The sequence below is a fragment of the Plasmodium malariae genome (genome assembly GCF_900090045.1).
Source record: "Plasmodium malariae genome assembly, chromosome: 12".
Taxonomy (NCBI): Eukaryota; Apicomplexa; class Aconoidasida; order Haemosporida; family Plasmodiidae; genus Plasmodium; species Plasmodium malariae.
In genome coordinates, this window is record NC_041786.1 from 2,892,473 (window position 1) to 2,917,383 (window position 24,911).

The window sequence follows — 24,911 nt, forward strand, 5'->3', positions numbered from 1 at the left end:
CACACTATAGAAAAAAAAAAAAGAATAAATAAATAAAAAAAATATAAAAAAACAAAAATCTTATTAAAGAAAGAATATTAATTTTTACCATTATATTTTATTTTCCTTATTATCAGTTGCACTAATTTTTCCTGTTCACATTAGAATACGTGTATCTAATCACACTAAAGGCATTAGAAGTAAAACGACATACTAATATTTCTATGTATATATATACATATATATATGGGTATATGTATACACGAATGAATTTTCGTGCGCATAATGTGTTATTTTCCTCTATACAATGTTCCACATACTAAAGTATAATGGCATACAGTCAGGTTGAATAAGAACACAAAAAAGTTATTTTATTTTCCTATATTTTTACTGCTTGTTTTGTTTGCTTGTTTGTTTCTTTCCCCTCAAAAATTTTAATATTAATGTTTTTGAAATGGAAGAGTTAAAAAGCAATGCAATGAATAGAAATAAACAGGAAATGTATGATAACAATGAAGAATATTTCAAATTTAATGAAGAAGAGGAAAATGCATTTTTCCTCAAACCAACGGAATTTGTTCAAAATAGAGAAAAAATATTAAAAGAATTTGTTTCAAAAAAATATGATGATATAATAAAAAAGAATATTCTAAAGGAGAATATTGCATGCACCTATTTTCAGGTGATTCCAAATATCGTCACTTTTACAACTTATGATCCTTTCAAAAAATACGAAAGGATAGTATCTCTAAAGTAATTTTTTCTCTTTTTCTCTAACAATTGTGATAAAAATGTGAAATGTTAATGCTTGTACATGTACATACGTCACTCCCTGCATGCATCTACCGTGAGTACGTCAACTCGTGCATGCATCTACCGTGTATATGTTAAACCGTGCGTATCCCTATCAATGCATATATATATATGACACAAATTACATAAAAAATACATGTCCTTTTTTTATGATAACAGTACATAAATATATTATTTGTTAAAAACTGAACTTACGCAGAAATATTGATAAAAATGCGAGATATTTTAAGCTTGAATTAGAAGAAAATGATATCTTCAAAATATCGTACATATCAGACAAAAAAAAAAAGGTAAGTATTTAAATAATTTAAATGAACCCATAAGCACATATATTTTACATTTTTATTCTGATTATTTCTTAAATTTTTCAGATCGCACCGGGTATGATATTTAGCTTTAAGGTTAGAATATTCAATAATATTATTTATATAGTTTTATGAATATAAGAGGAAATAATAAATACTATTAATGAAAAAAAAAAAAGAAAAAAGATTGAACTTTTCAATATAAATATGATCTAATAAATAAATTCTTAAAAAAATATTCCTTAAAAATGAGCACAATTCTTTCTCCTTATCTCAGGTAGAGTTTTATCCTAAATCCTACGAGAATTACGAATATGACCTTCAGATATACTCAGAAGTATGTGACGAATAAGAAAATAAGTATATATACTAATATATACACTAACATATATACAACTATTTGCATATACATGTGATGGTGTGTAAAGTCCATTTTATGCCAATATATATAACTTTAAAAATGACTCTGTTGCCTTTCTTTGTCTTGCACAATTACGCAAAGATATATTTTAAATTTATAAAACATTTATTTTGTTTTGTTAACAGAATAAATCTTTTACTTTGCCTATACGGTGCATAAATGATGAAATAATTTTGGATGTACAAGATGAAATAATAATAGGTGAAACACCTATATATATGAAGAGTGAAAAAAATATCACAATAAAAAATATAGGAAAATATGAAAATAAATTTCAACTTACATTAAATCCTCCTTTTTATGTTAATTCCTATATGGATATGCTTAAGGAAGGGGAAATAACACAAGTCAGAATATTTAAGAAAACATATAAAAAACAAAAAACAAAAACAACATAGTTATAGAAAGGAATTTTCTTTTTTTTTATTTTAGCGTAAAATTGTGTGTTGTACTTTGCAAAATAGTTTTGCGCATGCATACTTGCACAGGTACATGCAGTAGTACGTTCAACATGTGCATGTACACATATATATATATATATTTATTTGTTTGCCTTCTTTAATCTGTAGATTAAGATTATGTTCATCCCGGTAGAAAACAAAACCTATGAAGATTACATGATAATAAATTACGAAAATGTAATCCCCCAAAACAGAAATATGACTTATTGTACAGATATGCAAAAAGTTGAATATATATATATATATATATATATATATATATATATATATATATATATATATATGCTAATATGTATACATATAAACATATATGTACGCATATAAAATCAAACGTTGTAATTTATTAGGGCATAAGCACTTATACAAAAATACAAGGGAAAGGAATTGTAGCGGATGTGTATATAAAAGATAAGGAAATTACAGCTGATGATATTTACATTAATACGTCCAAAGAAATTAGCATATTCATTAAAAACTTGTCCTTTTTTTTGCTAACATACAATTTAGTAAAATATCGCGTCTATGAATGTAAATATGTACGACAAAATAAGAAAATTAGAAAATAAGAAAATGAAATAGTTAGCAAACTTGCACACTGCAGACACCATACATACACATGTATATAGTTATACGCATATATGAAGAAATTTATATGCACGCGTATACAGATTCATACTAATAAGGGAATTAAAGAGATATAAAACAGTTGTAGTTTTGTGTTCGTTTATTTTACAACTTTGCCCAATCAATGAACTTATATTACTTTATATTTTTAGGACAACTCTTCATCCGATATAATAGATGTAAACTTCGAGGAAGATCATAAAATTATCGAAAAGATATTTATTTCGGACAATGAATTGTTGGACAGAAATATAATAGAAAATGAACTGTATAAAAATAGTGCGGATTATGAATGTGAAGACACTTATACCAGTAGCACCAGTCCAAGCGAAAAACGGGATGAAGACAAATTAACCGATAATGAGATCCTTAATATTGATTTAGGGGAAAAAGATAAAGATAAATATAATAATTATGATAAAGATATTGATATATATAATGATAAATATAATGATAAGGATAGAAGTGAAGAAATAGAATACGAGCAAGAATATGTTAATGAGTTGTATGAGTCAAAAGATGATATACATAATTTTCAGTATTCTGATAATTCTTCTTATAATAAATATACAAAAAAAAAAATTATGGACGTTTACCCAAAATACAAAAAGTTGTACAGTGACACTGATGAAACTATAACTGTTTCTATATGTCCTTCCTTTGCATCGTTTTTTAAAATAGTACTATTTTTATTTATAAAAGGATACAAGAAAGAAGAAAAAATTGTTATATACTTAAAGAGTATTGCACCTGAAATTATTATATCAAATAGGTTACAAAAAATTGATAATATTCTTATAAACACTTTCAAGACATTATCTTTTGAGCTAATAAATAACAGTCAATACGATATTCCAGTCAAAGTAGAAAAAATAGAGGATAAATACAATGAATTACACATGGAAAGTAGTAAATTTATAATACTTAAAAATTCAAAATATATATTTAAAATAATTTATGTGGCAAAAATAAATGGATATTCTGAAAAAGTATTTGTAATTCATCAGAAATGTACAAAAGTTATAAATAAATTATATATAATAAGTAACTGCCTATATCCAGATATTGTTTTCGATGTAGAACAAATAAACTTTAACCAAGTATCTCATAGTTTTGAATACGAAAATTCGTTCCATATAACTAACAATTCAGACTTAATTGTAAATTATTCTTTTAAAATATCTGATGAATTGAAAGATCAAATAAAAATTTTGAACAACTGTAATAAGTTAGAAAAGTTTGGAAAAGAAAAAATTACGATAATGTTTTGTCCCAAAAATATAGGAACCTATCTTTGTAATATTGAATTTTTTTTAAATGAAATTAAAACATATAAAAAGATTATACCATTTTATGCTATATGCTGCAAACCTGAGGTTGAATGTTACCCAGTTTTTTTGAATATAGATCCAATGATCATAGACAAAAAATACACAGAACAAGTTAAAATCATGAATAATTCTGAAGATACCGATGTAAAGTATGAATTAATTTTAGATGAAGAAATATATGATATCTGTGATTTAGAAGTTTCGGATTCAAAAGGAATTATAAAAAGAAAAAATTTTACATTTCTAGATATTTGTATAAAAAGCAAAATAATAGGTTACATACTGATAGTTGTTAAAATAAAAATATCAGGTTATGAGGATCTATTATTTTTAAATATAAAAGGTTGTTGTACATGTCCTACTATAAAAATTATTCCCAGTATTATTGATTTTGAAAAATGCAATTGCTTAGATGTAAAAGAAAAAATTATTGAAATCAAAAATGAAAGTCCCATTAACGCCTTTATTAGTCTCTCAAACGAATTACCGATTTTCAACTATTCGGCTAATAACTTTTATATTGAGCCATATGATTCAGTTTTTGTTCATATATATGGAAGATGCTTAGAAACTACATTATATAATGATTTGTTGAGGGTGAACGTTCACCGTAAAGAAGATATTATTATTCCTATCAAGGCTCAAGTAATTATATGTTTACGATGAACATGTTCTTTTGTTTATCCTGTGTTGAATGTCTTTTATTCCTTATTTACACTTTGTGCTTGCAATATTTTTTTCTTTTCTTTTTTTTAATTTATTCTTAAGTGATCCTATACACACGCGTATGTAACATACGCATTTTTTACTCACTCATTAACTAGGTACTCGTTCATCACTTGCTCATCATTACGTAGTCATTCTTCACGTACACATTCATTATGTACTCATTTTTTTTTTTTTTTTTTTTCATCTTTTTTCTTTTATTTTTCCTGTATCTTTTTCCTCAAAGGGAATAGGATCTCCAATATTAATAACCGAAAGTTGCATAGACTTCGATGTTATTCACACAAACAAAAAATATTTCCACGAGCTTATTATTTTCAATAAGGGAACAAATGAAAGAAACATATATTTCCTTTTTGAGTCTGAAAAAAAAAAAAAGAAAAAAAACGAACATGCTGAAATATTTAATGTTACCCCAAAAAATTTGTGCATAAAAGGGGAGGGTGAAACAGTTTGTATTTTGAGCGCTTTTAATAGTAAAGAAGAAAAATGTGAAGACATTCTTTATATATATGAAAATACCATAAACAAGAAAAAGGTATCTAATAATTTTAAGAAAATAAATATAGCAGCATCCTTTGTTTATCCAGAAGTGGAAATATGCGATATTGCAAAGTTTGTGTTCAATTTTCATGAGCAAGTTGAAAAGGGAATCAATGAAGGAGCAGAGAAAGATAAAGAGAATGATGGAATAGAAGAAAAGATTAAACATATGAAGGATATAAACAAATTAATGCAAGAGATTGAAATAAAGAATTTAAAAAATGCAAACATAAAGTTTATATTATCCACGAAAAAACCATTTTTTGTTGAGTCTGATGTGATTGAACTAAGAAGTAAGGAAAAAAAAAAAATTGCTTTATTTTTTGATATCGATTTTTTGAATAATAAAATGAATAATAAATATCACGAGAATTTAATTGTTAACTTTTTTGAGAATAGTAAAAGACAAAAATATGAAATAAGTGGTGAGACTGTTTATCCTAATATTGTTATGAACAAAACTTTTATAGATTTCCAGTATATTTTAAAAAATCTATACGCACAAGAAACAGTAGAAATAAAAAATGTGTGCAATTTTAAAGTGTACTTTAAGTGGTTCTTTGAAGAAAATAATATTTATAAAAATTTTAGTGAAGTTTTTAATATACATCCAAATAGAGGTTATCTATTACCACAAGAAAAGAAAATTATAACAATTACATACAATAGTATTAATGAAAATTATTACAACATTAATATATTATGTCACATTAAAAACGGTCCTATGTACACTTTGAAATTAATTGCTGGGTATTCTGATATTAAATACAAAATAAATAAAAAAGAATTAAACTATAATATTCATTATAAGTCTATCGGGGAAGACTTCTTAACAATACATAATACAGGGAAAATCAAATTATTTATTGAAATTTTATATAATATAAAATTACCCTCTTTACTATATACAAATATAAATAATTTTTTTATTGAACCAAACAATAGTAAAGACATTATTTTTTATTTTATACCTGGAATCCCATTAAACTTAAATGGGAAGGTTTTAATAAAGATTTGTAACTTTGAAGAAATTGAAATAAAATTATATTCGAATAGCTACTGTAATATATTGCATTTAAACATAGATGATGATACTGATAATATTGTGCATACAGGCAAAAGTGAAATAATGGATGGTGTACATTATTCATCAGAAGATGGTGAACAGCGAGTACAGTCTATTATCAGTGATACTCGAAGTGACAAATTTAAACATATAGAAAATTTAATAAACAATAGTTTATTATTTACTGACGAAAATATATACTATGAAAACCAGAGGGAAATATTAATTAAAAAGTTAAAAAAAATGTATACGAATATTTTTTTATCACTTAAAGCATATATTGAAGATATATTAGATGAATATTTCAACCTTTCGTGTAAAAATAACAACAATTTATCAGAAGTAGACTTTGGGCTTGATAAAATACCCAAAGAAAACATATTATTAGATGAAAATGGTACCTTTTCTAATACTAATGCAAGTGAAATAGATTCATCTAGTAACCCAAAACAAACATACAATATGATAAGCATCCTAAAAAATTATTGTCCAAAAAATAATAGTACACGCTTTATCGATTTGCTGAGATCCTTTATTCTGAACCAAAAAGACGACAACTACATTTTGAGTAGTTTTTCAAGGCTGAAAAAATTAGGTAATAACATTTATTTGTATGTTTACTTTTAAAAGTGGCAGACTCGCACTCGTGATGCTCAAGTGTGCATATGTGCATATGTGCATATGTGTATAGGTGTATATATATATGTGTGTTAGTATGTGTGTATGTAAGTATGTATATATGTATGTATGTATATATGCAAGTACGCATGTATGTATGTATATATGCAAGTACGCATGTATGGGTGCCAGTTTTATCGCGTTATCTCTGGTGATTTCCTTTATTATTTAAGCGTAATATTCTACATGTATATAAATACTTATACCAAAGGTAAACGCATGCATAAATATGTATGTGTATATATATATATATGTGTATATGTATATGTATACATATATATTTTCACATGTTCATATGAGCATTTTTTCCTATTTTACAATGATCACTTTTTTTTTCTAAATTTTACTAGTAAATTTTGAAAAGGTATCATGTTTCTACTATATAAGCAATGAGCTCATTTTAAAATATCTGAAGAGGGTAATTTTAGAAAGCAACATAGAATTGAAGGCATTTTCCTTAAATATAGGAAATTTGATAATTAACGAAAAGAAAGAGAGTGTTATTAACGTAATAAATGTAAGCCATGATAAAATAATAGTAAGTTATAATTTGAAAAACCTTGAAACTAAGGATATAAGATTAACTTATGAGCAAAATGAAATAAATAGAAATGATTCCATTAATTTTAAAATTGTAATACAAAAGAATTCTACAAATGAAAATGTATTTTTTGAGAAAGCATTTTTATGTCTACATGATAATAATTATTACACTATTAATATTAAATTTAATTATATCATACCTGACATACTACTATATTACAGACAAATGTATTTTGAAAAAACGGAAATAAAGAATTGTCTGTGTAAAATAAATAGATTAATAAATGCAAAAGATGTTAATATTAAATTCAAAATAAAAAATATCATATTTTATAATAAAAAATTAGAATATTATCATTTAAAAAAAAAACCTCAAATATTCGTATATCCTACTAAAGGGATAATTAAAAAGAATTTTTATTTAGATATTAGAATATTTTTTGAACCATCAAATGAATATAAAAATGCAAAAATAGATATTGAAATTTTTATTTACCATTCTAATTTTACAAAAACTATAGAAGTTTACTTAAATAGTGTAAGAGACCGAGTGCAGGTCGATCCATGTGATATAATAGTTGAGCCACTTTTATTTAATAGTGGAGAGGTATACAAAACATTGAAAATAATTAATTTAAGTGATTATTCCAAATATTTGTACATATATAAAGTAGATAATTATTATAAGTACTTAGAAAGCTTTATATATGATCTTCTGATGATTCATAAACAATTATACATTGAAAAAAATCATGAAAAGGATTTATTTTATAGCAACTTGGTATATTACTTAATAGACTTGTATAAAAAAAAAATTGAAGATATACGAAATAATGGTAAAATTGGAGACTTTATAAATGATAATGTTACTATTCATAAAATATGCGATCAGAACAATCAGGATAAAAAACCACAAGTTCAAGTAACGAAAGAGAATAAAGAAGAGAGCTATACGATAGATTATGGCATCAAAAAAGACTTGAAAAAAAGCGAATTTCGTGAATGCATAAATGCAAATAAGGACAGCAACAAAGGGGAAAAGGACAAAGATAAAAGAAGGAAGAAAAATGATTTAGGAGAATGGGATAAGACTGAAGAAGAAAAAGACAAAAATAAAGGCAATAAATGGAAAATTAAAGGTGATTGGGACAAAAAGGAAGGTGATAAGGACAAAGAGAAAGATGAAAAAGTACAGAAATATCAAAGAGATGAATTAACAAAAAAGAAGAAACATATTGAACTTTTAACAGATTTTAAACCTTTAGAAAAACACGACTCAAATGAATCAGCTATAGAATCAGAATATCAACAAAAAAGTATAATAATTTTAGAAAATAAAATTAAGATATTAGAGGAGCTAATTAGGAGAAACGAAAATAAGTACAATTATTTTGAAGAATATTTAAAAATAATAAAGACAAAAAATAAAGTAAAAGAAAATTACTTGGTGTTATGTCCTAAATATATCAATCATAAAAAAATTGGGAGCTATTTACTTAACAACGGTGCTTTGCATTTTTCAAAAAAACGAGAAACTAATAAGGGGTTTCAATACGATGACAACAGCCTTTTAACAATCAGTAAAATAATTCATTGGTGCAATGAAATTAATGAGAAGGATAGTAATTATCCGTTTAATGTAAAGAACAGTTTTGTTCATTATATAATGCACGAAAAAAATATTAATAGAAATAAATATTCTTATAAAAAAATTAGGATATCTAATAGAAATATGGATGATATATTGGGGAATGTTGAACACACGAAAAATTGTACATATAGCTATGAAAACAACTTAGATTACTATATTAGTGAAATGTTAAATATGAGAGAAAAAAAGAAGGAAGGGTGTGAGGAAGGGAATGATAATGAGAAGAAGGAAGCGAAGGAGGAAGTGATTGAGGAAGAGAACGAGGAAGAGGATGAATTACACGATCATGTGAATGATAAAAAAAAAAAGAATAAAGCTCCAAATGAAATTTTTAAAAATGAAGATACAGACGAAGAACGCACAAATAATGAAAATAAAGCAATACAGCCCCAAAAGGACAATATAGGTGATAAGGGAAAAAATGAGAAATTGATATATATTTATAAAAATCAATTTAAAAGAAAATTAAATATAAGTAAGATAAAACCAAAAATAGATAATAAACAAATAACGTATATAAATAAAAAGGAAAATAATTATATAAATGGTAAAAGACAAAATCAACAAACTAGCAGCACATATGATGAAAAAATTTTTTTTAACAAGTATAATTTAAAATATAAATTTGAGTACATAAACTACTTTTTTCATTTTGCACTTTTAAATGATGAAGCATTTATGAATGATGTTAGATCATTTTTAAAATTATCTATGACAGAAAAAAAAAAGAACAAAAGCGAGAATACTATAAAAAAAAAAAATAATTTCACCAGCTTATTTGAAAAGATTCTAAAGAAAATACTACTTTCCCCGTTATATATTAATGGTGTTGTCTTTTTTTTTAAAAAAAATGATTATATAAATTCTGAACAATTTTTTAGAACATTTCTGAAAATAAAATTAGATGAGAATATTAATATAATATATTTGAATCCAATAGAGAGTTATGAAGAATTTTTCAATACGTCTAATTTTTCAGATAGAAAAAAAGAAAATGAATGCCTAAAAACAAGCGCGGAACATGAAACAGAAGAAGAACAAAACGGTAAAAAGTGGAAAGAGACAAACCACAAGAAGGGAAAGGAAACAAATGATAAAAAAAAGAATGGAGCAAATGACGGAAAGGCAAATGACTTAATTGATGCGCAAAGGATTAAATATTTTTATGAAAACCTAATAAGAAAATATCAAGAAAAGATTGAACGTAAATTGAAAGAAAAAGAGAAAATTGAAAAAACAATAGAATCATTAAATATAAATGTAAATACTAATGAATCTCCAACAAATTTATATTATGTTCATAATAATGAAAAGAAGAAAAAAGACATGGACGTAATAAAAGGAAAGAAAGAATTAAAAGGGCAGACTGAAAATATAGTTCATAACGAAAAATTAGAAGAGAATGAATCATCAGTAGTCCTAACTGAGACAGATATATCTAGGGGATTTTTTAAAAATGCTGAAAAATTAGAATGTGGCAAAGATAATGAAATATTTGATGAGAATAACATAAATGTTAGAGAATATTTAGATGATAGGGAATGCCATACTTATAACTCTGTAGAAAAGTTATATGAAAAAATTATAATTAACAAAAAAAAAAATAATTTGAATAAGCAAGTAATTAGCGAATTAAACATGTTTTGTGTCAAAAGAAATGAAAAAATTGACATTAAAATTATTAAATATAATAAAAAGGTGAACAAAATAAATAATTATTTGAAAACTAATAATTATGTGGATTTTGTAGGATTTTACAAAGAGTTAAAAATAATATTACACGTTTTATTGAAACAATATTTAATAAAAGGAAATAATTATTCTTCCAAACTTTTTAGTCCTTTTGAGTCTAGTGATGTTACAATAGATACTATACAAAATGAGAGGGAGCATGAATATAATATATTAGAAAGTGGAAGGGAAGAGGGAGAAAAGGAAGAAAAAAAAAACAATACCTTCCTCAAAAGTATACGTATTGAGCTTAGTGATAAATATATCGAGAAAATATATGAACATGATATAGATATAGCAAATGTAGATGGAAAAGAAATTGATAATATGATGACATGTACAGAAAAAAAACAAAATGATAATTGTATCATAGAGGGGGGAGATAATATAAAAATAGTGTCCAATGAAAAAATATATAATATACTTAGCTCACATGATATTAAAAAAACATATGCGGAAGTAACCAATAAAAGGGAAAAATTACGTGAAAAAATGCTAGACGAAAAGGATTACAATGTACCTATGACATTAAGCAGAAATATTACAGTTAGCCACTTGGATGTTAATAAAAAAGGGGGAGATGTAAAAACTGTTATGTATAAAAATGATGAACTGAAGAAGTACTTAAAACAAAGTTTTGTGCATGTAAACTTTCTATATTTTTTTATAAATGAGGAAGTATGTTTTAGAAAATGGGACATCCTTAATATTATTTCCAATTTTATACAAGAAAAATATAGGAATATAAAGACATGTGCATATTTTTTTGATATTCCGGAATCAAAAATTTATGACACTTTCAACTTGAGAAGTTTTATTCAAACGAAAAAAAATTTAGAAAAGTGGAAAAACAATTTTTACATTAACGATGAGATGGAAGAAATAGAGCAAGGTGTGAAAAAAGGAGGAGAGAAGGGTGAAGAATATAGAGAGAACGAGAACAGAAATAGACAAATGGAATTGTGTGAAAACCCCACAATAGAAGGTGGCATACACCATGAACAGAAAGTAACAGAAAATGCAGATATAAAAAATGACATGACGACTGGTAAAGGTAAAAAAAAAAAAAAAAGTGGAAAGAAGAAAGATAGGGAAAAAGAGGAGAAAGCAAAAAGAGAAAAAGGGAAAAACATAAAAGAGAAGGACGAAGTAGAAAAAGAGAAAGGAATGAAGGACGAAAGAGAAAAGGGTGAAACAGAAAAAGACGAAGGGCAGAAGGGCGAAACAGAAAAAGACGAAGGGCAGAAGGACGAAATAGAAAAGGATGAAACAGAAAAAGACGAAGGGCAGAAGGACGAAAGAGAAAAGGGCGAAACAGAAAAAGACGAAGGGCAGAAGGACGAAATAGAAAAGGATGAAATGGAAAAAAGAAAAAAAGAGAAAGACAAAAAAGACAAAGATAATGTAAATAAAAGTGATTATGAGAAAGAAGGAGAAAAGCACAAAAGTAGGGAGAAAAGTAAGAAGGAGAAAGGGAACGAGAAAAATATCGAACATGAAAAAGATAAGGAGATGAAGAAAGAAAGAGGAAAAGAAGAAATAAAGGAAAGTGAAAAGGGTTGCAAAGACGAAAGGGTAAAGAAAGAGGAAGAGGGAAAAAAGAAGAAAAGAACAGAAAAGAAGGGGAAGGAAAAGGAAGAAAATAAGGAGAAAGAGAAGGCAGAGAAAGCAGAAAAGGCAGAAAAGGAGAAAAGGGAAAAGAGAAGGAACGAGGTCGAGAAAAAGGATAACAAAGGAAAAATAGAAAGGGATGAAAAAATAAATAAAGAAAAGGAAACAATAAACCATAAACAAAATGAAACGAAAGTACAAATGGAGGAAGGAAAAAAAAATAAAAGGCAAAAAGGAGCTAGAGAAAAGGAGGAAAAAAGGAAGAAAGATAACACTGATGAAGTAAAAGACAATGAAAAGAAGAAAACGGATGAAGTATTTCAAGATACAAAAGAAGTGAAAAATAAAAAAGAAAAATATGAAAATAAGAATTCAGAAAGAAAAGAAAGCTATAAAAAAAAAAGTATAACGAATGAATATACAACAAAAATTCAAAAATATAATATTAATGAAAAGGAGGTAGAAGAAGAAGTATACTTTGAAGAATTAGAAAAAAAGAAATATGAAATAAAGGATGAATACGATTACATGTTTTATAATGTTTGTAATTCGTATAATAAAAATGAATTAATTGGCAATGTACAAAAAAATAATGATCAGAATATAATTGAATTTTTACAAATTGACACATCGTATGATAAAAAGGATGAAATCAGGTATAAAAATTTAACTCATGTAATGCTAGAGAAAAATAACTACATAGAATTGTATATAAAAATTAATACATGTAAAATAATAAACTTAAGAAAATATATATGCTTAATAGATATGCTTGGTAATTATCATTTTTTAAATGTACATATTGTAATTGACAAGCCTAAAATATATTCTAATCCCTACTTCATATTTACAAACAGCGTGTCTATAAGTAATAATAAAACTAATTGTTTTATACTAATCAAAAAATTGTACAACTTTGATAAAGTTTTAATTGGAAGAACTTTGCCTATGTTTAAAAATATTATACAATCAGAACTGACAGAACACTGCGAAAAATATCTGTTAGATTACTTAATAAATTTTGAGGGTATAAATTCCTCTAAACGTAAGGCAACTAAATTTATAGCAGATAAATTTAAAGTGGATAAATTTAAGGTGAAAAAAATTAACATAACAAAATTTAAGGTGGATAAATTAAAGGCAGAAAACTCGGCTACTATAAATGTCTTGAATTATAGTGAAAAGGGGAAAAGTACAACAAAGTACATGGATGTGCTAAAAAAGGATGCCCCATTAAATATTGATATATATAAACATTTGTATAAACATATTCAGGTTTTGAACTTATATAATTCCTCCTATTTTGACTGTTTTGTTGAACTTTCTTTTGAAAATATGTCTTATAATAGTTGTAATAATCTTACGACTAATGATAGGAGCAGTAGTGATCAAAACTTTCTAATACATAATGATTTTTATGTATATCCTAGCAAATTTTTTGTCTTATCAAAGAAATGTAAGAAAATTATAATTTTATTTTTACCTAGGAATACTAATTCTTTTTTTGAAAAATTATTATTGTCTATATATTCCATAAAAAATGAAATTAACGATGGAAATAGTAAAAAAGACTCCATTTGTAAAAATAACAAGAAAACAGATATAATTAGTACTACAATTAACGAAAACAGTTCAATACTTCCATATGATAATTTGTTCTATAACAACATAGATATATCAAATAAAAAAATTGGTAATAATATATATGACATATTTTCTTTATGTTTAAAGGGAGAAGGAATAAAATGCTCCCTAAAAATTGATCAGAATTACTTAAATTTTCATAAAGTTCTTTTATATTCTATTCAGAGAAAAACAGTGGAAATTAAAAACAATAATTACTGTGATATTATATGGTTTATTGATTCTAACGATTTGAAGGATAATTTGTTGTTGCATATAAATCCAGTGAGAGGAAGCTTATTAAAAAATGAAAAAAAAATAATCACAATTACTGTGAATACAAATAATGTTAATATAATTAAAAAAAATATCAAAATTAATTATGTTGAAAATAAATTACCTAAAAATGATAATGAGAAGAAAATTATTTATTTCACTCCTATAACTGTTGAAGCGGAAATTTGTAAATCGTTCATTCAGGTAGACGTTGATATGTTAGATGAAAATGAAGACGAAAAATTCGTTTCCTTAGTAGACTATGATAAAATTAGTGGTGAAAAGGAAAAACTGAAAAATGACAATATTTCTAAAAGTATTATTTCACTAAAAAGTAGTAAACTTACACATTCAAATAATACCTTAAGTGATGTTATAGAAAAAGATATTAACTTCAAACATGTGCAAGTAAATAAAACGAAAAGTTGTTTATTTAAAATAAAAAACACAGGAAAGGTTAAAATATCCTTTTTTGTAGAATTAAATGATGAGTCTTTTTTAAATTTTATAAGTATTGATAAAGTTAGCGATACCATAAATTCAAATGAAATGAAAAATATTAAACTAAAATTACGGTCATGTAAAAAAACAAGGTTTCAAAATATACCACTCTTTATACATATCTATGATGTAGATAACAACTACATTCAATCTTACAAGTATTTACTTTCTATTTACTTTGATTATAATTACCTTAAAATTGTGCCGCCTATTCTTAATTACGATTCTGTTGAGGTGAAAAAAGAAGAAACCAGATTTTTTAAAATAATTAATGATGGATATTTTGATTTTAAGTATACCATTAAATTATTAAAAGGTAAAATAAAAAATAAAGATACTCATAAAATAATTAAATACAGTAATATTATGGAAAATAAAGAGGGAAACAAAGAAAATGAAATGGTAAATCCTTTTGTTATTTCGCCTATGAAAGGCTTAATAAAATCAAAGGCAGAACAAACAATCACTGTTCTCTTTAATTCTTCTGAAGAAAATTATTACAAATATATATATATTATAGAGATAGATAATCTTATGTCAGATATCAGCATAAATAGTAAGAAAAAAAATGTAAGAGGAAAAAAAGAAATGATTGATAATAAGTACAACGAAGTAGTTAAAATATTTGCGTATTCTGTTAAACCACGAATTTGTTGTGATGTAAAAAATATATTTGAAGAAGTATTCATATTAAAAAAAACAGATATGTATTGCAACTTTTTAAATTATTTTTTAAGTAAAAACAGTTACTACAATGTAGATGATAATACGTTATATTATAAATATGCTTATGTTAATGAATACATTAATGAAAGAATAAAAATTTCAAATACGTCCGATGTAAACGCAAATGTGAAGGTAGAAATAAGAGAAATAGACTTTTTAAATTATGATAATAAGAAAGGAAAGGAAAGTAAAAGGGATAAAGAAATGGAAAAAGAAAATCAAAAAAGAAGAGCCATTTCTTCTACTCAGGATAAATCAACTTTTAAATTTCATATGAGAACTGAAAATTACAATGAAGTTAAATCCAAATGGAATTTTAAAGAAGACAGTATGGGCACTAATAATAGTTGTAGCAGTAATACTGTTACCATGATTGTAAAACGCTACCAACACAATTATGTAGACATATGTTTTTATTCTCATCAAATAGTAAGTAAAAAATTTCTCTTAAACGTCTATCTTGTAAAACCACAGAATACTTTATGCTTCTCTTTCTACATAAGTGTAGAATTTTTTTTACCCTCTATTAATTTGATTATACCACACTGTTTATTAACACAACATCGAGAAGATAAAATTTTTGATCTAGGGAATATCCATTTAAACAGTATAATATCATTTAAAATAAAATTTAAAAACTGTTTTAAGTACCCAGTTTTTGTTAATGTTTTCTTTGAAAAGCTCAATGCTATTTTCGAACTCAACGATAGTTATGATGAACAAGCAAATAAACAACTAAATAATAGGGAGTTAAAAATATGCAAAGATTCAAATGGAGAAATAGGTAGACATGTGGAGGTAAAGGATAAAAACAAGAAGAAAAACAGTGTCTATATTACTACTCCTAACGACAGAGACGAGAATCCTAAAATAAGTACAAAACTCAATTATGTGTATGGTGAAAATTTAAGGAGTAATAAAAATATGATTAGTCAAAATGAAGAAAATGAAAGCAATAGAATTAACACGATTCTACATGAGCAAACTAGAGAGAATTATGTGGAAAAGCATGATAGTATTAACATCAATCGTACTGCTAATTATGGAACCTGCGTACTAGAAAAAAAAGACATTTACCTTGTTTCAAATAATAATTCTGTTTTTAATAATGGCACAGACAAAATTCTGTTAAGAAAAAGTAATAGTATTACTTATTTTGATTACAAAAATATTAAAGATGTAATATATAGGTCTAAGGGGGGGAAAAAAAAGCATATGTTTAATTTGGGCTATTTATATTATATTGGAAATAGAAACTACATTTTAAAAGAAGGTGATGTGGCAAATTTTAAAGTAAAAATAGACAAAAAAAAATTACAGAATGAAATAAGGAGTAGGTACACTCTAAATGACAGTTCTATGGAAAAAATTACTGAAGAGATGAGCAAAGGAAATATTGCTGATGAATTAGACGAATCATATTTTGAAGAAATAAACAACATCAAAGGGGAGAAGAAAAAAAACAAAAATATTAAAAAAAAAGACAGGAGCAACAAAAAGAATGAGGGTAATTTTCATGAATATTTAAAAAAAAATTCCGGATCTGCTCTTCTTCAGTATAGTGGTGCAAAAGATGTGTTAGGGTGTATATGTGTGAAAATTTTGAATAATAATTACGAATTTTATAATTTAAAATTTTTAGGAAATATAATAGAATCAAAGAATTATTGGAACTTTGAAATTTTGAAAAACGATATAAAAATTGCATATAGAAATAAGGACGCAAGTATTTTTAAAAATCACATAAATTTTGATTTAGTACCAATAAATTATAATCATTTATTTAAGGTTTACTATACGAATGAAAACAACTATCCTTTATATTTTAATATAGAATTAGATAAAAAAATAAAAAATATCATTGATATTAAGCCTTTAAATGGTTCAATTTCGCCTAATAGTTCTTCTTTGTTCTATCTTCAAATTGATGTAAAGGAACCTATCAATTTAATGAAAAAACAAATACCTTGTAAATTTTCTTTATATCCTTTTAATAAAAAAATTACAAAAATAAAAAGTGAGGATGGTGTGTTTGACGATTCTATATATGTAAGTTTATCATCGGAAGAAATAAAAGTTGCTTATACCAAAAAAAAAATTATTTTTAAAAATATCCCTTTCTTTAACTATTCCCAAAACGATGTATTGTTAGAAAATCTGTCAAATGTAAAATTATTTGCTGAATTGTGTATTGTACCTGTAGGTGACTCAGATGATATAACATCTGTTTATTCATTTTATCCTTTTAAGGAAAAAAATATAATTTCATTGTTGAAAAAGTTCGATGAGAATTCCTTATTAAAAGAAACTACAATGAGTGAACAAAATCACATTGATTGTTTGCCGCCTGTTAATAAAAAAGTGGAAAAGGTAAAAAATGAATTAGATGTAAATGATATAGTGAAGCAAAATAATAAAAATAATGAATTAACAGATAATCCTCATAATAAAGGCGAGGAGGAAAAATTGAACGAAGGTAAATCAATTGACGAATTCTACTTGACTAAGTACGATTTGAACCTGTCTGGCTGCAGTGAAAATTACGATAGAGATAATGATCATAATAACAAACTAGACAGTGGTTATAACGAGACAAGAAAAATGAACGAGATCATCCATAGAGGAAAAAATGATCAGTGCAAAGCTATTAAAAAATATTTTACTATTAATGGAAGGTGCAAGAAACATATAAATGTATATTGCTTTCACCATTTGTATAAGAAAAGATTTGACGCTGTACTACATATAAAAATAAAATTTTATGATGAAATAATTATACCAATTAAAATGATATTTGAAAATTTTGAACAGAATGATACATTCATACTTACAGATTTCAAATATAATGGACTACTAGTTGACAAAATGGACGAGAAGAAAAATATTCAGAAAAAGAAAAACATTCTAGTGGTAAGTAGGAGTTCGTTGAATAAAATAAATCATAAAATACATATATTGAACATTTCTGATAAGAGTGTTGAGTATTTTTTTGAGAAGGCTGATGAAATAAATATAGGGAGTAACGAAAACAGAAAAATTTTGTTAAACTGCAATAATTATGTCTTTGAAAACAATAGCAGTAATAATAGCAATAATACCCTTGAATGTGTTAATCCCAAGGGATGTATCCAAGAGAATAGTGTTTCTATAATTAAATTCTTATTTAACACTTTTAATTCTATTAATTTTAGTGGTAATTATAATTTGTATGTTAATAATAAAAAACAGGAACATATCGAATTTGACATGATAGTGATTGAACCGCTAATCTTTTTTAATACTTCCTCTATACATATAAACAATTTAGTAGTTGGAAAAAGTTATTGTTTCGTTTTTTATCTAATTAATTTTGATTTAATGGATGTACATTTTGAATTTGATAAGAATTCCTATAATTCTTTTAATAACAAAAAGGAAATAATCAAAATAGTTCCATTTAAAGGAACTGTAAAATCGTGCTATAGAAAGAACAAATATATGTGTAGACACCTAAATAAATCAAATAAGGAGAATCAGAATGAGATCAAGAATGAGAATAAAAAAAATACAAAAGGTAATAACAAAAATGTAGTAAATTTAACGGGTATATCTTCTCCTGTAGATTCAGATTGCACATCAGACATATCATGCGAAAACAATTTTAGCGAATATAATATTTCACCTTATGATGTCAGGAATAATATAATAGCAAAAAAGGACAAAGAAAAAAAAAGGAAAATAAATATCAGTTATTATTATAATTCAAATAACGACAGAAGTAATAATAATAATAATACTAATGATGTTGTTAGGGAAATTATTTCTTCTGTCTTATCTTCTCCATCTTATTCCTCTGCCTCCTCTGTTTGTTCCATGAATTCTTCTTCGAAAACTGGGGAATCTTCTTCCAGTTTCAGTTCTAATAAGAAAAAAATTGAAACAAAGAATCAAAAAGAAAGTAGCATATTGTGTAATACACGTAACAAAAGAGAAAAAGCAGATAAGAATATTCTAGAAAAATGGGAATACTTAGATACTTCATGTGAGTCTGATAGCGAGTCATCTGAGCCTAAATTAGGGGATAATGATGAAAATGATGAGAATAATTTTAGGAATAAGTTCTTTCTTCTTAATTATTATTTTAAAAATATTTGGAAAACAAGTAATTATGATTTTGAAAAGGAAATTAAAAAAATTTTAGGAAAGGGAAAGAGCAAAAAAATTAAACTATATTTCAAACCTTATCTTGAGCAGTTTTATAATTTTAGTTTATTCTGTAAAATAAGCGAAAAAGAAGAACCTTTAAAAATGAATTTTAAAGCGCAAGTTCGTAAAATTAATATAAACTGTTACATAGAATCTTTTGACAATGAAAAAATAAGACTTGATTTAGAGAACTCTACAAATAATATTAAAAAAAAGAACAACGACATGATAAATATTTATAGTGTAGTAGATTTTAAAGAAACATTAATTGGAAAAAAAAAAACTTCCAATATTGTAATAGAAAATTTATGTGATTATGATCTATTATATAAATATTTTTTACAAAAAAAAGATGAGGAAATATCTATACAATGTAGTGGTAGTTCTATTTCAAAAAACGCCCCTTTTCATATATCTATTGTGTATGCACCTATAAATAATCAAAAATATGAAAATTATTTAACACTCAATATAGCCGATTATTATTTAATTAATTTTAAAATTACCTCAGTTGCGACCAACTTTTTAATTCATTTTTCCTTTTATAATTATGATTTTGGTAATGTTATATTATTCCCAATTTTAGACAAAAAACTTAAAATAAGAGAAATGGAAACAGAGCAGCTTTATGAAGAAAGTTTTTCTTCTGCTGATAGCTCTCTCTCGTCCTTGATATCTACTTATAAAATTAATGAGAAAAGAAGGAAAATGCAAAGTTATACGGAGAAGGTCAAGAGTGATGACACTGCACAGGGAGTTAAGGGAAAAAACGCGGAGGGTAAACTTAAAAGAGGAGATAAAAAGAGCAAAAGAAAGGAAAAGAAAATGAAGGAGAAAGGTAGGAAGAAGGATAACAACGATGAGGAAGAGGGTGCAGATAAAGAAAAAGAAAAGTGTATAGAGAGAGACAAAGAAAAGGGGACAGCCAGAGAGAAGGAAAATGGTGTAGACAAAGAAAACGAAAAGGGAGTAGACAGAGAGAAGGCAAAGAGTATAGATAATGAGAAGGAAAAGGATGGAGATAAAGAGAAAGAAATGAATATTGATAATGAGAAGAGGAAGGAAAAAGCGAAGAACAGGGGAAAAGATAAATCTTCCCATAACGGTAAAAAGAAAGGAAGTGAAAGACAGGAAGATGCAGAGAAAGTTCCAAGTAAAATGGAAAATGATAAGGAACAGGAAAAGGATAAAAACGTAATTGATGATAATGAAATAAAAGGGAATAAAAAACGAGCTAAAGATAAATTGGTTAAAAATACGAAGGAAAAAATTAAAAACGTAAATTTTAAAAAGGAAAAAGAAACGGAAAAGGAAAAGGATGACAATGATATAGATATGCTATCAGAAGAAGAAAATTTGAATTATGTTGAAACGAAGCTTGACATTTGTAATAATAATGATGAAGACTGCTATATTGAGTATGAACTTAATGAACGTTGTTTAAAAATTACAAACCCAAGTAAAAGGATATATTTAAAAAAGAAAAGTAGAATAAGCCTTTTTATTTTATTCCTTCCAGATGAAGAAAAGAATTATGGCTACAAGATACCATTTATAATTAATAATGATATGACAAAAATTGTTTACATCAATATTACAGGATCTGCTAGTAATTTCAAGTTGCCATGTTCGTGTAATAATTCGAATGAAATTAATTTTAAAGATGTTCATGTAGATAAGGAAAGTATTAACAAATTTACTTTTCATAACAAAAATTCGGAAGATATATCTTTTAATGTATTAAATTACAAATATTTAGAAAAATATTATTTGTCCTTTGTGAAATTTGATAATAGTATCTTACATACTTTAAAAAAGAAAGAAAAAAAGACATTAGAAATAAAATTTGTTCCTGAAAAATATGTAAATGTAAAAATACCTCTATATTTAAATATAAGTTACAAAGGGAAAAATATAGCCTATTATTTAACCTGCATTAAATTGAACAGTGTATGTTATAAAGTTATTCTAAAGGAAAATTTACTAACGTTTAATAAAATAGATACACAGGAAGATGTTTCAAAGGGGGAAAATAAAAATTATATTAATGATATTAATAATATTAACGAAATTAATGAAATGAATGAAATTAATGAAGTAAAAGAAAAATTATTTAAATATTGCAATAATAAAGATTCAATAAAAAGCAAAAAAATTCAATTACATAATAGGGGAGATATGAATGCCCATTTTCAAATAAATTACCCGAAAAAATATGAAAGTTTTCTATTTTTTCATCCTAAAAAAGGAATTATTTTTTCCTTCAACTTAACAAGTATATATATTTTTGTAGACACTAATTTTATTAGTAAAGATATATATATTAATGAAGCATCTATTGAATTATTTCCTAAATTTAGCAAGATTAATAGTAAAATTTTTTTTAATATCTTTATTAGTTCATGTAATAACATATTAAAGCACAAATGTACTTTTAAGAGTAATATAAAAACAACCACTGATATGAAAACTACAGAAGAGCAGACAAACAATTCTGAAATATACCAAATAAGGAAAGATGATAAAAAAGTGATTAAAGAATGTGGGGAAAAAAACGAAAACAGTCAATGCAAGGTAGAAGGTGAAAATATTGAATATAAGGAAAAAAACGTTAATATATTCTCCTTAAGAAATGAAACTATTATTACCTTTGTGACAGATATTAGAAAACCAATAAGCAACCAAATCGAAATATTTAATGAAACAGAATCAAATTTTAAAATGAAATATAAATTCTTTTATAATGAGAATAACTTCTTCTCTATTGTGAAGCACGAAGATATAATCAAACCAAACGATAATGGGACATTTGAAATAGTATATAATCCTTTATATGTTCAAAAAAGGAAAAACAATACTAATAATTATCACAGTACTTTGTGTGGAAAATATTTAAAATATTGTCCCAAAATTCATCACATATCAAAGTTGGTTATTTATTATCCTAATGATATTGTAAAGAATTACATTTTATTAGGTTATTCAAAAAATGATACTTATGAAAAAAAAATTATTTATAATTTTAAATCTAAATCTTTAAACGATGCTTCCTTAAGAGTACAAAATTGGATAGATGAGAACCAAGAGTTGCTCATTACGCACTATGGGTGCGATAACGACTTGAATGCTACAAATAATGACCTCTTCTTTTTTTATGTAAGTGCAAAAAGGATATATAGTATTCATGGAATCACATGTATACGAACACGAGAATACATGTGCACTTAACTATTTTTATATATACATACATATATGCGTGGATATGTATGTATGTGTGCGTGTGTGTATGCGTATACAGTAAAAATATGAACTCGCGCTTATAGAAATAGATACTATATATTTTAATTGCAAATAAGTGAGATTTGACATATATTAGTGAAAGTAGCAGAGTACTTATATACACATAGTAACAACAGTGCAGTGTAGCTAAATATATTAACTCAGAAAAAAATAAAAATAGCATTTTTTATTATTTATTATTAACAAAACAAGTAGTTTAGTGAAAATAATTATGCAGAATTAACTTTCTTAAAAAAAAAAAATATACCTAATCCTATTTTTTCCTTTTATTTGAATCAGATAAATAATAAATTTAATTTAAGTAATAAGGAAGAAAAGAACTTAGCATTTAAATCACTATCATTAAGAGAAGGTACCTTTCATGTAATGTTAACTTTTTCAAATGAAAAACATGAAGATGTATATAAAATTTTATTACAATTTGAAATAACAAAATGTGAATTCTTGTCTATAAAAAATATTAAGGGAAATAAAAAAGAAATATTGAAGGAGCAAATTTGCATTTATAACCCTCTGGATGAAAATATAAAAATGGATGCACTATCTGATTATAACTACGTATTTTTTGATAAATCTGTAGTACTTGAAAAAAAGAAAAAGAAAAATATTAACATATATTTCTGTATAATTAAAAATGAAATTGATAGAAATGTCACAATTTCATTTACTAACAAAATAATGGGTACATATAACTTTAAATTTATTCTCAATATATATATGAATGATTTTGAGGAGAATTTCTATTTCAACACTGACTTAGGGTCTATTCATATAAATGATATATCATTTAAGAATATTTGTAATCAGAAAATAAATTATGATGTCGTTATAGAGGATTATGATGAAAATAATAAAAACTCAAAACATATATTCCAGTGTATTGACAAAACAATAAGTGTTAAATCTATTGATACTAATTATTTTTTAAAAAATGAAACACTTAATAATTTAGTAGACAAAATTAATTTAACTATCAAATATAACCCACCCGATATTAGAACTAACAAGGCTATTTTAAAGCTCGTATCCAAAGAGGGAATTGTTTATAAGGTTAAAAGATAGGAAAAAATACACACAAAAAAAAAAAAATAAAAAAAAAGGCACTATTAAAAGTAATCCTGATATATATTTTAATACTTCTTTATATATTTATAAATGTATGTATGTATGTATGGGTGTATTGTTAATTTTTTTTAATCAGGGTTTAATAATTGGAAAAAGTGTAGCCCCAAAACCTAAAGGCCCCATATTCTGTTCATCGCAAAAAACAACTCTCATCTCTTTCACAAATCCGTTTTTCCAGTTGAAGCAGTTTTTCTTCAAAGTAACAATACATTTGAAAAAGTTTAGAAGTTGAAATGCGTTAAAACGTTAGTTTACGGACGTACATACATATATACATATATATGTATGTACACACCTTTTTATTTAACCATTTTTCTTGCTTTTTTTAAAAAGGTGGATGAACACTTCTCCGTTCCTTTTGAAAATATAAAAGTAGAAGCGCGGCAAACACTTCAAATACCAGTGAAGTGCAAAGTAACAAGTGCCACATCAGGTGACGTGTGAATAAATATATATATACAAGAATATATGCTTGTAAGCAAATATGTGTGCTCTTAAATTTATCACTTACCCAAGGATGTATTATTTGGTGGATATTATTTTCAACTTGACTTGCTAAATTGCCATTTTTTTTTTTTTCCATTTTTGTTCTCTTTTTAGGGAAACTTCTAATTAAATCAGAAGATGATATTGTGTGGATGTACTATTTAACAGGACAGTGAAAAAAAAAAAAAATAAATAAAAATAAGTAA

The 24,911-nt window shown here is 25.4% G+C and overlaps 1 protein-coding gene across 1 annotated transcript; it reads left to right on the forward strand.

Annotated features, from left to right (window-relative positions):
- Positions 1-433: 433 nt before the first annotated feature.
- Positions 434-24,881, forward strand: PmUG01_12072900 (conserved Plasmodium protein, unknown function; the record flags this gene model as incomplete). The annotated part of the gene is made up of 14 exons (XM_029006971.1): positions 434-732; positions 992-1,082; positions 1,164-1,193; positions 1,375-1,434; positions 1,644-1,865; positions 2,088-2,156; positions 2,327-2,515; positions 2,756-4,579; positions 4,887-6,864; positions 7,298-22,950; positions 23,374-24,144; positions 24,296-24,418; positions 24,553-24,652; positions 24,820-24,881. 14 exons carry the CDS (start codon positions 434-436, stop codon positions 24,879-24,881), a joined length of 21,471 nt encoding a protein of 7,156 aa, XP_028863407.1.
- Between the last annotated feature and the right edge of the window lie 30 nt (positions 24,882-24,911).